At 40.1% G+C, this 17,759-nt stretch overlaps 2 protein-coding genes across 11 annotated transcripts in view; one reads left to right on the forward strand and one right to left on the reverse strand.

Annotated features, from left to right (window-relative positions):
* Positions 1–13,887, forward strand: part of rgs6 (regulator of G protein signaling 6) — a 65,800-nt gene extending 51,913 nt beyond the window's left edge. For all 4 annotated transcript variants that reach the window (XM_061753383.1, XM_061753382.1, XM_061753384.1 and 1 more), the window contains 12 exons: positions 1,641–1,705; positions 2,595–2,671; positions 4,268–4,349; positions 4,521–4,595; positions 5,639–5,740; positions 5,849–5,910; positions 6,808–6,918; positions 9,409–9,534; positions 10,124–10,310; positions 11,013–11,102; positions 12,305–12,358; positions 13,129–13,887. In XM_061753383.1, the coding sequence (XP_061609367.1) occupies positions 1,641–1,705; positions 2,595–2,671; positions 4,268–4,349; positions 4,521–4,595; positions 5,639–5,740; positions 5,849–5,910; positions 6,808–6,918; positions 9,409–9,534; positions 10,124–10,310; positions 11,013–11,102; positions 12,305–12,358; positions 13,129–13,179 (1,082 nt within the window). In that variant the 3' untranslated portion in view covers positions 13,180–13,887. The remainder of the gene's footprint in view (positions 1–1,640; positions 1,706–2,594; positions 2,672–4,267; positions 4,350–4,520; positions 4,596–5,638; positions 5,741–5,848; positions 5,911–6,807; positions 6,919–9,408; positions 9,535–10,123; positions 10,311–11,012; positions 11,103–12,304; positions 12,359–13,128) is intronic.
* Positions 13,719–17,759, reverse strand: part of lama2 (laminin, alpha 2) — a 160,762-nt gene continuing 156,721 nt past the window's right edge. For all 7 annotated transcript variants that reach the window (XM_061753381.1, XM_061753379.1, XM_061753378.1 and 4 more), the window contains 7 exons: positions 17,364–17,444; positions 17,174–17,251; positions 17,029–17,107; positions 16,828–16,959; positions 16,354–16,484; positions 16,045–16,264; positions 13,719–15,591 (listed from right to left, as the gene is read on the reverse strand). In XM_061753381.1, coding sequence (XP_061609365.1) covers positions 15,431–15,591; positions 16,045–16,264; positions 16,354–16,484; positions 16,828–16,959; positions 17,029–17,107; positions 17,174–17,251; positions 17,364–17,444 — 882 coding nt within the window. In that variant the 3' untranslated portion in view covers positions 13,719–15,430. The remainder of the gene's footprint in view (positions 15,592–16,044; positions 16,265–16,353; positions 16,485–16,827; positions 16,960–17,028; positions 17,108–17,173; positions 17,252–17,363; positions 17,445–17,759) is intronic.

Here is a 17,759-nt window from a genome sequence, read left to right on the forward strand (position 1 = left end):
TGCACCAAAGGTAGCAGCATGTACTAATCCGTTATTGACGGTTAATTGTGCAGCAAGTCACGTTTGAGCCATGATCATTTTAGGTCTCCCAAAGAAACAAACGGAACGGGAGTGTTCAAGGGCACATGCCCACAGGGACAACACCTATCTTCGCGAAATGCCTCAGGCGGTGGAGTGATCGGCTCGATCCTGAGCCCCCCTGAGCATGCAGGAGGTTCCTTGAGCGAGATAATGAACCCCTGTTGCTCCAGATGCCGTGTCGTCAGGAGGTGAATGAGGAGACGGTGTTCGGTGGCTTTGAGCGCCTAGAGGGTGGAAAAACGCTATTCAAGTGGAAGCCCATTTCACCATTTTCTCACAAATTCTGAAACTTCTCTGAAAACTACATTTTCAGTGACCTGAAACCCAATTTGTGTGGATTTTCACTTCATTTCTCCTTCTCCACTGATGATGTTACAAAATCACGAGACACCGTGAGAAGTAAAAAGTAAAAACAGGAGTGCGAATCAGTCATTGAGTCTAATGCTAAGACAATGTAAATAAATGAACACATGAAGTGTCAAGTGTATGCCCAAAGCATATTGTCAACAACCAAAAGATAAAATACAGATAAACAAAAGCACAATTACACTGTGCGCCTCCTGAACACACAACTGTAAAGGACTGCGACCATCTCCCATGACGTCTTGCTTCCATGTCTTGTGACCCACAATTCCACAGTACAATCTGAAAACACACCAGGCTCATGTGACCATGCACTTTCAAAATAAGATGTCGAAACATGAATGTTTTTCAATATCACAACTAAAACCAGCCCAGAAGTCAGCTGGGATCCACGCCACCTCCATATGACCACGAACAGTGTAAAAAGTACCCAAAAAAAGATGGATACATTTTAAAAAAAAATACCCTCTGTAAACAGAGCCTGATGCATCTTTGTACAAAATTCATATTGTCTCTTTAACCAGACAAACAATTTCAGTCCTCGCTTGAGTGAATGCACACATAATATTGAATAGGATTCAGTAGAGGCTAAAACAAACCCCAGCTACACAACATGGCTTACGCAATCATTTACATCTTACATCAATTGAGACGGGCAGTGTCTGCAAAGTTTCTAGTTCCAAACTGTGACACCAATACTTGCAATGAAGTGAGCAGATGTGGTGCACTACACACCGGCAGATAAGCGGAGGCAGGAAGAAGTCGAGCGTGTCACAACACGACATAACACAAAAAATGAAAGCAGGCGCGATTCGTCTTGGAAATGATCATGTTAAAATTTCACACAAGAGTAATGGAGCGCCGAGCCCTCCCTGGCAGAAGGAACATAGCAAACGGGATTGAAGGGGAAGCACGCACACAAATAGGCAGTGCAAATGTGGAAGCAACTCGTCGACGGGATTAGTCAGTTGTCATTTCACTTGGTGTCCTTCAGCCTGATGGATGAAGTGTGAGAGGCCCGCTGAGTGTTTACACTCGACCTGATAATCCTGAAGCAACAGAGAGGAAAAAGATGATTAGGAAAATAAGAGGGTATTAGATGCATGGATGTGTACGCTGTAAAAAAAAAAAAAAAAAGAAAAAAAAGAAAAAAGAAAGGTCGTTCATTGTTCCAATCCTGCCTGCGTGCCCCACAGCCATCTATCTGTGCAAGCGGACCATGCAGAATAAGACCAGGCTGGAGCTGGCGGATTACGAGGCGGTAGGTGCCGGATATCTCCTCTAACCTATTATTTATTGATCTGTTTGTCCAGTTTGGGCTACAAATATCCTCGTAAAGGTCACGCGCCGTGTGTGTATGTGACCGTGACACATTTGAATAACATCTCACAGAAGAGCACAACTTTTAAATGGTCGACGTGGTTGGAAAAATCAGCGGCTAAATGACATGAGATTACAATGTATGAATTTCAAGCGGAAATTTGTAGTGTTAAAACTGCTAGTGAGATTTGAACGTGGCCTCACTTCACTAATCCCGCCACCCCCCCCGACCAGAGCCACGCCCCTCAATAACGTGCACGAGCGCGATTCTTGAACATGACGCTTCATAATGGCAGACGAGTAGGAAAGTGCATAGGCGTGATATTCAATTATGCGGCATAGGCAGCTAGCAACAGTAAGTTTTAAACATATATATATATATATATATATATATATATATATATATAGTTATAGTAATAGTCATTTTTAACAGTGACTGTTTATTAGAAATGTAAACATAACACAGTCGTGCCACATGCGACCATGCTAATCAAGTATTTAGACTGCTTTGAATGCGATTCTCCTTATTTGACGTCCTCCACTTCCTTGTGGATAATATCTTCGTTTTAACATTCTTCCCTCAAAACCCTTTGTTCAGGCTCCTTCTTTTGACATAAAATGCTAAAGAACAACACAGAAAACACGCTCAGAATGAAATGTTTCATGTTTCCTGAGTTCAGTCTTTATGGGATATGTTGAAGTCTCAACACGAGGGGTATTTAACTTCAGGAGTACCATGGTCATTACTAAATAATTGTTATGAATCAACTAATCCTCATTGAAGCACGATTTCCAATCTTTGATATAACATCATCAATTTTGTCGAACAGGAAAACCTCGCTAGGCTCCAGAGAGCTTTTGCCAGGAAGTGGGAGTTCATCTACATGCAGGCTGAGGCCCAGGTCAAGTAAGTGGGTTCTGTTACTATGGCAACAAGGCAAACTGAAACAAAGGTGATGACATCATTATAAAGTTACAGTGTGAATCCCTCGCGGATATTACAAGTATGTTTGCTGTGCATTGCAAAGGGTGAGAGGGAGGTTGAGAGTGACTTGGACCCGTATTGTCCAATGCGTGTCAGAGCGGGAAATTGCAAAGCACGCTTTTCTGGTTGCGGCGGATTCTGCCGTTGACTTAAGTCTGTCGTTTACGCACCTTCGCTCCAGATTCACGCTCTGGGTGGAACGAGCCTAAAATGTAGGCGTTTTGGCTGTCAAAATCTGCCGGTCCGTGCGTTCTCCCGTCGACTTAAGTCAAGCGCCCAGAGAAGGTGAAACATCTTATTGCGCTTGAAGTTTGGATGCAGTTACAATACAGGCTGCACATACTAATAACATTGTAAAAGATACTACCAAAAAGCTGTCAAATACATTTTCTTGCCACTGTTATAAATGTAAAATGTCAAGTTTTTTTGCGGTTGTGAGACATTTTATATTCTCATTTGTAAACCCGTAGCCACTACAGTATTTACTTACTTTTCCCTGTATCTATCTACACCATGGGAATCTCCGAGCATGTCTACTTTAGAGAGTGCGAATGCCGTTGCTTCCTCCAGTGCAGTTAAATGAAGCAAAGGTGCCACCTCCGGTCCCTTGTGCATGCATGCCTGTGGTATTTGGAGGTTTTGTTTTTCAGGAGGTCAGTGGTCTCTCAATTTGTGCTTCAGCACAGTGGCGGAATGCGTACAGCTCCCCATGGCAACGACATCCAGGGCAATTTTGGCCCAGCTGTTGGCCTTTTGGCAGAAGTCATCCTCAAGTGCTTTAAAAACTGCCTGGTGCCTTTTGACACACTGCGCCTCTTCCTCTACATCTGTGAAATTCATCTCCCGTTTAGAAGAGTTTTTATCCTTGGATGGGACTATACTTTGGCCAATACAGAGAATTACCAAATTCTAATCAGTTTAAAACAATATAGCGTGTGTATGTGTGTAGACCTATTGGTTTGTGTCCGTTGATATTAATTGAATTTAATGATCGATACTTAATAATACTTAATAAGCACAGTAGGTACACCTTTTATTGATAAACCTCTAAACATTCATTCAGTCGTAAGCACAGTGTTGTGATTACAGTACATTACTTTTATTGGTTTTATTTCATACAGAATAAAAAAAATGTTCATGCCTTTTCAAATTAAAAGTGTGCTTTGTCAGGGAAACTCCATGGTCTGTGACTTCCCAACATCCACCATTGTCAATAAATCAAGAATAATAGATGGGTCATCACAGAAAAACGTATATTTCCATTATCACGGACACAGAAATCTGAACTGATAAACAAGAAAATGTAACTGTTTGGTAGTCCAACTGGAATCTGTGTTAAAGTGGAGAGTAACTGTTAAATGAGCAATTCCTCCATATTGCGTGTCAGTATCAGTACACATACTTCTGAGACTTCATAACCGGCACAACTCTCCAAGTGGTGATTCATGTGCCGCATCTCGTGCTGGTGGCAGGACAGCTTCGGGTTGTATATCTCAACCCGACTGATCTCCTGTGCAGGATTGACAGGAAAAAAGATAAAACCGAGAGGAAGATCCTCGACAGCCAGGAGAGAGCCTTCTGGGATGTCCACCGGCCCGTGGTAAGCCTCTGCCTGCGCGTGGCGGATTGATGCTACTGCACACCTTATCCTACACCTCCTCCTTTGAGTCTGTCTCTCTCGTTCTCTCTCTCGCTCTCTCTGCATGACATGAGGAAAGTCCTGAAATGATCAGTGTTGACCAGGGAGGTTGTGTGTTGTTGTTTTCCACAGCCTGGATGTGTGAACACCACAGAGATGGACATCAGGAAGTGCAGACGCATGAAGAATCCTCATAGAGTTAAGAAGGTACTCAATTGGTCAGAAAATTATGATTTGTTGATCTGTGCCAGCAACATGTAGTGACAAGCAGAACAATTAAATGTTCTTTCACTGGCAGGAAGTACAAGAACACTGTGTATCCACCTCTTGCTATTCATACAACAGAATTATAGCTTTGTGTTCAACTAAATCGTCCCAGATTACACACTAAATTTGTGAATAAACTGAGACAATATTATCATTATTTCTGAACATGGTGAAAAATGATTTTAAAAATGAAAAGACAAAATTAATTGAACACATCTTCCGTGGTTTATGGTGTTTGTAGATGATGTTGCAGGCATTACCGGGTTACATTGAAATACTGTAAGTTAGCTCTCCCCAGTCTCCTCCAATCACAATTTTAAACAATCATTTCAACCAACTTCCAAGTGGAGGTGTAACAATTAATCGATTTTTATTCAATATTTTAATCGTTTAGAGACCTTGTTTAACTTTGACAAAATCCTCGGAATGTCAGCCTCTCAACAGTAAATATTCTCAGATCTTTGCAGTCCTCCATGAAACCAGTCTGATTATCTTTGTGTTGAATCAAAATAAGACATTTGCAAACATCTGCATTTACTTTAGAAAAAAAAAAAAAGATCAACATTTTTGCCGATTTTATCAACATTTGTTTGGGCATTTTCTGAAGTATCAAATTAAAATAATGTCCTGCTTTTGAATAAAGAGCTGGAAACGAAAACTATTTTTGACCGGTTCATCGATTGATTGGGGAAAAAAAAATTTGACAGATGAATCGCTTATTAAAATCATCGTTAATTGCAGCCCTACTTTCAAGGATCACAAGTAAGAACACGACATGCTTGACTTGGTTTTTATCTAAAAAGTTCATGTTTCTTGTCTGCTGTATCTTGTCACTTATTTTCAAAGATGTCATTACAGTGAAGACACACTGTTGTACATTGTGTATTAGTTTTCTTATTTGCAGTCTTGGTAGTAGGAATAAGTGTCATGTGTGGTTCCCCTTTTTATTATTATTTTTCTTCATCATGCTCCAATGGGGCCAGTCAGTGTACGGTTTGGCAGAGGAGGGCACGCAGTCGCGAAGTCCAATCCATACTCCCTCCCACCACTCCAGGAAGGGAACTAAGGAGGACGTGGAGAAAGAGGTGTTACCATCTGTCACACTTTTAGCTTGGTGAACAAACTACGAGCTCATCAGACATCAGAAACTATGCTTTAAATTGCTGAAATCATTCATGCCGTCTTGCTTTCAGATCTTGTTCCTAAATGCCCAGCTAGATCGACACTGTATGAAAATGTCCAAAGTTGCTGAAAGGTAAGAAAAAAAGAAAAAAACCCATATATTGGTTTTGTTAACAGCATGTAAAACGTCGAGTACCCAACTTCCAGCACACACTCTGTCTGACGTGTGAGTTCTGTTTGCTACATCTGGGCGAGAAAGCGAAAGTCTTCCTTTTCCCTGCAAGCCTTCCCTCTTCCCTCTCCTCCCGCAAGTCAGCGGGCACCATCGTTACTTTCGAGCAGTGCAGAAAAACTGTCAATGGTGGCCGCCACGCGGGCCACCGTGCCTCCTTGACCGTTTAATCTGCTGACACTGATCATTGGACTGTGTTAATTGGTGCTTCTCAGAGCACAAGTTTGGAGTGTTAACTCGTTATACAATATCAATCATGAGCATTAACGACCAGCATCAAATTGTTTATTGATTTTCAATCCTATTAAGATGGGGGTTTTTTTTTTCTACACAAAACATAATCTGAGTAAATAAATAGATTTTTAAGCTTCCTGTTATGTTCAGACAATCTTGAATAAAAAAGGATTGAACTTATAAAGGAAATAAAAAGATATCATTTGAATTATGTCGTTATATTTGTTGATGATTAAATTGTCACATTGACCCATGAATCATAAAACTAACAGGAGGGTTAGGTTAATACTGTCTATAAGACCAAAATGTGAAATCAAAATATTGAACCTTCTTAGTTTTTCACAAAATTAAATATGACTATTTTTATAGCCACTGATGATAAAAAACGGTCAGTAGTGTTTCACATCTTGAGCCCAACAATTTCAGGACTGTCTAATTTGTAAAACATTTGTTGATTGGGAAAAAAAACCCAACTGGAATGAATATACACTTCGTAAGACCTAAATGCCAACCATGCCAACTATGATACTAATGTTCTTCTGTCTCGTGTGATGTCTGCGTCAGTCTGATAAGCTACACTGAGCAGTACTTGGAGTACGACCCTTTGGTGATGCCGCAGGAGCCGTCAAACCCCTGGACCAGTGATGACCAGTCCTACTGGGACCTGGAAGCCAGGTACACTCAAAAAGCACATTTTCCCACATCAGTTTCACTGAAATGAATGCATTCCGATGTTTGAATACAACCATGCATGAAAAGGGGCATATTTCTAGTAAAAAAAAAAAAAAAAAAAGAAAAGTTTGCAAAAACTTCTTCCATCCATCCATTTTCTTTACCGCTTGTCCTCACTAGGGTCGCGGGCTGCTGGAGCCTATCCCAGCTATCTTTATCTTGGGAAAATTGACTGTAACACATTCACTGCCATTGACGCTGTAGAAGTCAAATATTCATCTTAACTGGGAAGGCTGGCAGTGAATGAGAACACATTCAGAATCAAGTACTTACATTGATTATTGGTCATGAATGTTAATTCTGATAAACATACCTTTTCATCAGAAAATTGTCATTATCTTTTGATTCAGTTTTGTACTTGGTTCTGTCTTTCTATCACGCCGGCTGTGGCTCAATTGGTAGAGTGGGTAGATCCCCTGACCAATGGGTTGGCGGTTCGAATCCTGGTATCGAATCGAAACCCTGCCTGCTGTCAAAGTGTCCTTGGGAAAGACACTGAACCCTAACTCTCCTCCAGGTTGGCATTGTAAATGAGAAACTGTTCTCAATTGCCTTACCTAGTTAAAGAAGAAAAAAAAAAGAAAAAATTTACAGGAGATTTTTGATAAAACACTGCTTATGCATTATTGCCTTATTGGGTCATATTAATTAATGATGTGTGCACAGGGAATGTTTAATTTGTACAGTTTTAACAGTTTTAAAGCCACACCCAATGAACAAAATGATTTAAAAGTTGTATTAGAGAATAAATTAATATTTCTTATTTCAGATTTTTTTTTAAATGGTTGTGGTAATTTTTACATTCTTGTTAATATTGCAATTTAACGTCCCCCCCTCTTTTCATTGTGGCACAGAGGACAATAAAATATTTTGTGAAAATAACCTTTTCCTCACGTAGACTAAAACAACAAACAAACAGACCAATTGTATTGCTGTTATTTATTTATGGACAGGCTCTGCAGTGCACACACACTCAAACAATACAAAAACGTCTTCATTGTCTTGTCACCGAGCTGACTTAAAGCGATGTATTCTTTAAATAAATAATTGGGCGGCAGTGAACGAGTGTCAGCCAGACAAACAAGGAGCTCAGTGCAGTAGATTTAACAGCCCCATAAAGCTGCGCACCGGATATTTACAGGTAATTACTTTGAGTAATGGGCTCTTTTCTTGAAGCACTAAAGGAATTTCAGAGGTCACTCTCATTCATCAATCAAAATCAAATCAAAGAGTGCCATTTATGTTACTGACAATAAAGGACAATGTATAAGTATTGATGTCTACTGAATGGGTGACACTCCGATGGAAATGAACGAAACCAAATACAATTTGAACAGGTTGCATGGCCATTTGTGATAGTGTTACCTTCAAATAATGGTTTCAAAATCTTTAAAAATCCAGAGCAAAAATACAGGTCGACAAGTCAGAACACCTCGTGTGTCACTTTTAGCAGCAGTGTTGATAATACTGTTCAGTTGTGAAGTGTTTGTACAAAGTTTGCTGCAAACCAAGATGAGCAAGCAATATTTTTCTTGATGCCCTTGCACAAATAATACCGTACCATTAGACCTTGTAAGGTGAATTCACAGATTTGCTTCTAAATACATCCTACAAGTTTGATGATAATTGCTGAAAACATGTGCAAAGACTGAGAACTATGTCGTACTCAAATAGGGAGAACTATATATATGAAACTTTTTTTCATTTCAGTTTTGCTGCCTTTTTGAGGTTCCGGCTAAAACGGGGCCAGTGACGCACCTCGGCCACAGCATGACTTGCCCCTCCCCTGCTATATAAGAACCTGAGCACCTTTGTTCGTATCAGTGGTTGTCCGGTGCCATTGTGGCGTGCACTTACTGTAGCTAGTTATGCCTACACCCTGAAAATGCATCTTCCCTTCTGGTAGTCCACTGGCATGGCTGCTTTAGAGTGCCTCGTTGTTGGCCTTGCATTCATGCTTGTCACGCAGAGGAAGGCAGAATAGCGAGGACAGCAAAAACATTTTTTCAATAAATAAAAGCATGTGGACCAGGGCTTCGGGCTCGCGTGGCTGCTTTAGAGCGCCTCGTTGTTGTGGCATGGAAAAGTCCCACAGTGATCCGGTGGGATATATTCCAGCCACCGGAAAGCTTTAAGGGGATATATTTTCACGGCTCAAATACAGTATGTAGTTATGTATAGGTGTAAGAAAAATGCTAGCCGAAGTAGCATCCATTTTTCCGGTCGTAGTAGTGGCATTTTGACATTCGACGGTTGAGCGGGGCATGGTTTCGATGCATTCAGCGGACGTGCCCACAGCGTTTTAGAGCACAAAACCACACACACATCAACTTGATAGTCTCTAAAGATATATCAGAGTTGATGTACTTGAGATACGTTTTTGGTGTTATGAAGCTAGCATCTCTCACTCAGCCATTGTCCTCCCCCCCAAAGCAAGGAGCCTGGTCACCAGAGGGTGAAGAAGTGGGGTTTCTCCCTGGAGGAGGCGCTGAAGGACCCAGCGGGACGCGACCTCTTCCTCAAGTTCCTGGAGTCCGAGTTTAGTTCCGAAAACCTGCGGTGAGCACAGAGAATGCAAAAAATTATTTATACAAGAAAAAAACTGTAGTATATATGTAACTTATGTACAGTATTGATTTCTGTTAACGCAGTCAATAATACAACTAAGCTAAACTGGATCTAAAAAGTCTACAAACCCCTGTTCAAATGGCTGGAGGTTTTTGTGATACACAAAAATATAGAAGGGAAATAAAAAGAAAGTGAGAGAACGTTGTTGCCCAAGTGCTATTATTTGACATGAATTATTTTCATAAAGATGAAGATCACTGTTACTTATATGTTGAATCTAAACAAAGTAAAAAGGTCCATCCTATGCACTTATTTTCCAAACCTTAATGACTTACAACTGTAAAGATGCAGTTGCTCAAGATAATGTCAATGCACAATCATCGACTATAACTCAACTTTATTTATAGAGCACTTTGAAACAACCACAGCTGCACACAAAGTGCTGTACATTATATAAAAGTAAAGTAAATTTATATAAATGATATAAAATGAAGTGATTTTAAGATGTCTTGAAACTGTAGCTCTCTTTATTTTTTGTTTGTTGGTTTGTTTTTTGTTTCACGCTGTGGCTGTTGTGCAGGTTCTGGTTGGCCGTACAGGACCTGAAGAGAATCCCGCAGCAGGAAGTAGCGCAGAGAGCGCAGGAGATCTGGGCCGAGTTCCTGGCCGAAGGGGCGCCCAGTTCCATCAATCTGGACTCGCACAGCTATGAGCGCACGAGCCACAACCTCAAAGATCCGGGACACTACAGCTATGAGGACGCACAGGTGGGGGACAAGATGTCACGAACAACTGCGATAAGATTTACCATATTTCATCATATGGTGGCCTTGGGTGTTCGTTTCCTGATAGTCCATCCTAGTAGTGGATTGAATTTTACATGTACTTGTATGCTTATTATCCTCACTAGTTTGATGTACCTGTACATTGGTTTAAAATTTTTTTTATAATAAATAATAAAAAAAAAACCTTGACAATACAGCATGCTTAGACTGACTGTCTTAATAATGATGTTTTTTTCCCCCCACAACTGTATGACGTTTTTTTGCGCACTAGTAGAACAACTAAACATTACTAGTAAGGCAAAACCGCACTAGTTGACATCAGCACACTGCTAGTGAAATGCATTGTTAGCTAGTAGAATTTAAAATGTCACGACTAGTACTGGTTGCACACACTTGTCAACTAATGCACAGTTTTGCCTCACTAGTAACTAGTAGTTGTTCTACTAGTGCACACAAATATCATAAAATAGTGTGGGGGGGACATCAGTTGTTGTAAGACATACTGTAATTGTTCTACTACTGCGCCATAGTTGTTCCACTAGTGCGATACCTGCTGCAGATGTTTATTTTGGACTTTTTTTTTTTTTTTGGTATTATTTACATTTTATATTGGTACACAACAGTTGTGTGTGTCAGTAGTGGGTCGTTTTTCCCCACCGAGCTGTAACGCCGCCTTGTGTCCAGGATCACATCTACAAGCTGATGAAGAGTGACAGCTACACTCGTTTCCTGCGCTCCAACGTCTATCAGGACCTGCTGAACTCAAGAAAGAAGGTACTGCATGGCTGCCGGCTACCTGACACAAGTCACTTGATAACTCAAACAAAAAGACAACACGTCTAATCATATTTAAAACAAAAAACAAAACAAAAACACCAACATGCTGACCTGTATACCAAGGCATTTTTAAAGACATGCTTACATATGATGTTTAGTAAGACGTTTTTTTAAAAGACATGATGTATGTATAGTCAGGCATGTAAAATAACACATCTACATCGACAAATGACGTAAAATATATATATATTTTTAACTATGCTGTACAGTCGGGTTTTTTTGTAAGCAAATGCACAGTCACACTAAACGACATAAATATACGTAGACTGAAAAATTGAAGAAGCATGAAAAAAAAACCTGACGTATAGGAAGTCATTTAATGGCATACTGTATGTATAGTAGGGAAAAATAATAATAATAAAAGACTTCTAACACAGCCACTGCGGTTTTATTAGTCTTCCAACTGTATACATGTTATCCCTCTTGGAAATGCCTGACTATACATTATGTACTTCTTTTAGTTTGACTATTCATCAGTTAATTTTTTTAGTCTATTCATCTTTTAATGATTTTAGTATAATTATACTGTACATGAAGTTGTATTCTTTGTCCATGTTGTTTTTAAAACACATTCACTGCCATTGACGGCTTTAGAAGTCAAATATCCATGTTAACTGGGAAGGCTGGCAGTGGCTTGAATTGACTATAGATCATGGGTTATTCTCCCATTTGCGTAAGAGGAAAAAAAAAGCCATGTGTAGTTCAATTAAGAAATGACATGATGTATAGACACACTATAGTAAATCATTTTCTTAAACATTTTCATGAAACAAAAAAACACAATGTGTAGTACGATATTTTTTAAATGGAATGACATGATGCATGGTCAGGCGTTTTGAAAAATGTATTGCAAGGCATGTAATTGAAAAATGATATGATGTACAGTCAACTAAAGACACACACACAAAAACAGTAACATGACTACATGACGCATAGTCAGGCATTTTTTAAATTATTATTACCTGTACAGTATAGTAAGGCATTTTAAAAAATAGACATGTTCTTCCTGCTGCACATGGTGAGTTCAGGTGAGTCTAGCTTCAGCCAAACAGGTCTTCGAAATCTTTGCGGTTTCCGTACTGTGACATTTAATCTGTAGTTGTGGTTTCCCTGTCATATTGATCACTCTCTTCCTGCAGCTGGAAACGGAGCAGGGCCGACGGACCTCGCTGGAGAAGTTCACACGCAGTGTGGTGAGTTTTTTTTCTTTTTTTAATTCAACCTTTACAACTGATAATGGCAGCAGCAACAACAACAACCACTTGTAATTGACTCTTTTCTTTTGTATTGAATGTGTAACACTTCCCATTATTATGCAGTTGCTACTAAATCACAGACTACTACTGTATAGCAGTAGCAATAATATACTTCACACGTTGCATAGATATCCCCCAGTTACCGTGCAAATAATGTGAGCACTACTGTGACTTATATTGCAGCAATCTGATTGGATGCTACTAAATGCCATTCATTGCCATTTAATTACGCTGTTTTCCTGTCTATTAATTCACCTTTTGGTATTTTTGCATAAATATGACATGTGGAAAAGCCCCAAAATATAAACAAAAATGCAAAAATGAGCTGACTTTTGCTTTTGTTGTATGCAAAATATAATTCTTGTATTGGCTCATTAGATTGCACATGTGCAGCTCTTGTAACGTCGCTTTAGTGATCCAGGATCGATTGGTTTCTAATTCTACTGATATATACCCACACAAACGTTTACTTCTCCAGCTCCTGCTATTTCTCTGTGGAGAAAGCCTTTCCTTTTTCCACTGGTTTTGATTAATCACTAGCTGTGCTTTAAACAGTTGAAGTTTTTGTATGCAAAGCATGATTGGACCCGTTTGGAGCATTAAAAGCGGATGTCCATGTGTGTCAATGCAGTAAGTGTTTTGTGTAGACACTTGCTGTAATTAAAACTTTCATTTGACCTCCATATGACATTGTGTCTTACCTGCAGGGCAAGTCACTGACTGGCAAGCGCCTGACGGGCCTCATGCAGTCGTCCTGACGAGGTCTGGTCTGGACTCGGGCACCCACAGGAGCTGCGGAGATACCGTGGCGTGAGCGTGTGCGTGCGGGAGGCCATGAGGGCACCCGAGTTTTGGACCTGGACCGCCATCGCGCTTCGTAACTCTCTAAAGCTGTGTTAAAGAAGGCCGGCAGCATGCAATAAATCATCTGAGCTGACTTCGGGACAGCAAAGTGACAGTGCAGAGGACAACAAAAAAAAAATAAATAAAAATGTACAAAACAAAGCGGTACTCGTTCAAAGCACAAAGCTGGGTTCTATCTCCACTCACGTTTATATGGTAGCGAGCTGCCAAGACTATCTGTTTCCTTGAATTGATGTAAAGAAAATGAACTTTGGCTTGACAACTTAATGAGATTAATGCTGGAGTTACATCACCCATCACCATGGTGACAGAAGATATGGAGGCTGTGATTGACAGGGAAAGTATTCATGCCGACAGCCCACTCTGAGTGGATCTGGTGGAACATTGCATAAACAGTGAAAGTAAAGTGGGGAAGAAGACAACTTAAGACAACTCTCTTTACAAAACTGTAATACTTAAAATGACACTGACTTGATACTTTCCAATGTATTGAAATCTTCCAAACATTCCACTCCATGCAGCCACAGCTTCAAATGTAACTCTCCAACCATTCTTACGTAAAGAAGAGTATGATAATAAAAGAGGAATGCGCAAGACAATGATTTGATCTATTATTATGGACGATATAAAAAAAGCTGCAAAAATGCAGTCACGGGTGATTTTTAACTGGGACTGGATGTATTAAATACTGTACTGTAGTGTTTATGGAGGTAAGACTATCACCTTTAGTAAAAACAGACTAAAATTCCTCTTTTTAGTCTCACGTGATAAAAATGCATTAGTGTTAATAATGTAAAGAAAATGCTACTCTTTGTTTATTCTGAAGTCATTTTTTTTTATGAACCAAAGTTTTAAGTTCTAAGAAGCAATAGCGTGCCAGAAACTCATTGTTGTTGCAGCAGCGCCATCTGCTGGTAATTAACTGAGATACACAAATTGTTATTACAGTAGCCAGAAGATGATTAAGCCCTTTTCTTTTGTTACTAAAATGTAATGATTATCACAAACTTTTTAAAGGACAAAACAATATGTATTTAAGTATAATTCATAGTAGTATAACTACTTTATAGTGAGGTACATGGAGTCAAGTACAATTTATCAAATGTGGTTCCTACTTTATTGGGCTCTCCTGCTCAAAATTCAGATGTCCTCACATTCCTGTGGATGTCTGTGTATCCACATTTATAGTAAAATCCATATTTATATATCTCTATGTTCCTATAAATTCAACAGAAACAGAAAATTGTAATTATCCCTCAAATTGACAAATAACATTATCCATGAGGGCCAGCCAGCAACCAAAGTCACTGAACAATCAAGCAAAGCTTTTCTCATTTGTGTAGCATCTTTTTAAAAGTGAATGCTCAACAACACAGCAAGAAACAAGCAGTATTCAGTCTTAAGCTCTTTTACAGTGAGGAAATGGCGACTCAGAAAAGTGTAAGAAAAGGAAGGGAGCTTGACTGATGACAAAAGAACAGGAGTGACATTTAAAACAAATAGAAGTTTGTTACAGTCACAGTTACAGTATGAAATATGAGGAAATGGAGGGCGATAAGCAATATAAGACAATGTATTACTATTGTAACATTCATACAATTACAAAGCATGTTTCTTTACTGATTGTGTCGAGTTTGATTCAAATTTTAGGGAAAGCTCTTATTAGGATACACCACTCCAGAATAAAAGCATAATAAATGTTTGGTTATATTCATACCTCTGAACATTATATTTGTAAGGGCACAATATTTGATATAACTCAACTCTAATTGGTCAAGTGGTCAGTTGGTGTATCCAGTAAAGTGACTTACATTAGTTTAACTTGGAAGTTAAATATGCGGGCAGGTCAAAAATGATCCCAACGATTTAGTATGGTAGATTTAATGTTAAATGTAGATTTGTAAATATTTGTTTGTTATTGTTTTCGTAAAGTTTGTTGTGTTAATGTTTAGATTTTGAATGGTAGATTTAATGTTGGGGTGAAAGTACATTAAAGTAAAGAAAGTACATTATATTACACTTTGGTAAGGAGCCATTACATATTTATTGTCCAGACTGCACATTAAGCTGCATCAAAATCAGTGTTCAAAACCTTTGACCTTTGAGTCCATTTAAAAACGGCAGAGACGCTTAGAGGGTCGGTTGTCATGCAGCGATGGCAGGACACGAGAGCGGTTGGACTCCTGTGACTTCCAGAGCCTTGTTGAAGTGCACCTCCATGACCTTTGAGGCTTTGACGATCTTCAGGTTCCTCATGCAACCTCTGAAGGACGTGCGGCCGGACAGAGCTGCCTGATGAACACCGTCTGGACAAGACGTGCACGACGGTCACTTGATACTGTACGTCTTCAACATGCATGCAACTTATTAAACATTACACTGCACTACTACATGTAACCCTAAATGTCATTAGGAATTAAAAAAGATGTATTTTTTGGGGAAAGAGTTGTTAAGTGATAATAAATTCATATTTTATGGTCGCCTTCTGTGGTGGCATGACAAGATCACACTACTTCAGATGCTCATTTAGCTCAAGTCTTATGAGATGCCTCACGTGATGACGTCATGTTTTCAAACTTCAGGGGCTTTCAACTTTAGTGGGTGCACTGTAGCTATATAGCAAATGGCACCATTACCAGTCCTCGCTGTTTTAAGTGCGAGCCACATCTGAGTTTAACATTCCGCTGCACTGTACTGTGGTGAACTGAACCAAGTGTACCGCTTAGTTTAAATGCGACTTTTGTGCATTTGCTTCAGACCTGGGTAGCCTCCCACGTAGATCGGGTCGTTGGTATCGCAGGTGTTGGACCGTGCGTTGGGACTCTGCGCTTGGCTCATCTTCCCATCCACCAGGAGCTCCACCCTGTGGCGAGCCTTGACGGCGACGACCGTGTGCCACCGGCCGTCACAGAAGCCGTCGCTGTCGGACGCGTGCATCGCCGTGATGCGTCCGGCGCCGTTGTCAACGTGGAAGAGCAGCTAAAAGAGGGGAACGGCCATTGTGGGTTCTCATCAATTATCTGGGCACTGTATCACCTTCTTATAAGGTCTCAATTCATTCATCACACCTGGCCCTGAACAATCTCTATACCAAGTCCATCATTGCCTTGGTTACTGATGGCCAAAAGGACGCCATTGGTTCTGCTGGTTCGGAACTCCAATCCAATGGACACGTCGAGACCCACTCTGTAGCTGGAAACTATACAGGGAACGAATGATGAGTCAGTTGCAGTAAAAAAAAAAAAAAAAATCATTAATAGTATTAATCAGTACCCAAAGAAGCAGCTCTCAGTTTCAAAAACGTTGGTGAGTACTGAGTACAATATCAGTTCTTCCCAAGTGATATTACTTAATTCTCCTTATTTGGTTTTGATTGATGATCATTAAGCAAACCAAATACACATTAATCCGTTAATAAACAGTAATCGAAAAAACAATTTTGCAATAAACTTTAATGCAAAATATTTTTTTTAAAAATATTATTCGCTTAATCTATGGAATAATCAATATAATAATGGATTCTAAAAACATTCAACAGTGACCTGCTTTCAAGAAGCCGGTTCCGTCAAAATAAGTTCCCGCCTCAGTGGCAGCAAAGCATCTTCCGACCATGTGGCCGGACGTTGGCGTCGCCATGTCGAGCTCGAAGTCCTCAGTGAGCGCCTCGGTACGACCTGGGACAAGAGGAAGGGATTACAATTGGCATATATTTTAGGACCTTTTTAGTTGAAATGCGTTCTTACCAGTAGCAGCAGCCTTTGTGCTGACAGGACCGCCAACCATCTTCAAGCGCCGTATGCACCCGTTGATGCTGTAAAGAATCTAAAGGCAGAGAATTGATTTAGTACATTTCTCATGTTTTGTCATCCTATTTTTGCTTTCTATTACCGGTCCGATCCTCTTGGTGGTGTAGTTGTGCGGGAGACCACCGACATACAGCACGCCCACCACGTCCAGCAGGTCAGCCTGAAAATCAAATAACCGCAAATGAACATGACACATGGTTATGGATGCGTCATTTTCGTAACAAAATGCATCTTTGGCATTACCACTGGTAATAAAATAAAGAATGATCAACCTTTTTGGGGCTGATCATCTGTTTACTGTATCGCCCATCCACCACCAGGAGAGCTCTCTGCTTGCTGCGAGCCACACGGATCTGAGAGAATTAAAAGAAAAAGAAAATCGCAGGGCACATAGAAACAAACAACCATTCGCACTCACAGTCATGCCTACGGGCAATTTAGAGTCTCCAATTTATGCATGTTTTTGGGATGTGGGAGGAAACCGGAATGCCCAGGGAGAACATGCAAACTCCACACAGGCGGGGCCAGGGATTGAACCCGGGTCCTCAGAACTGTGACGCTGACGCTCTAACCAGTCGTCCACCGTGCCGCCAACTACACTCATATTTAAGTTATTTTTTCATGTTGATGACATCATTCTGTAACTTGTTTGGCGTACATTACCAAGT

Source organism: Phyllopteryx taeniolatus, chromosome 18 (assembly GCF_024500385.1).
Source record: "Phyllopteryx taeniolatus isolate TA_2022b chromosome 18, UOR_Ptae_1.2, whole genome shotgun sequence".
NCBI classification, from domain to species: domain Eukaryota; kingdom Metazoa; phylum Chordata; class Actinopteri; order Syngnathiformes; family Syngnathidae; genus Phyllopteryx; species Phyllopteryx taeniolatus.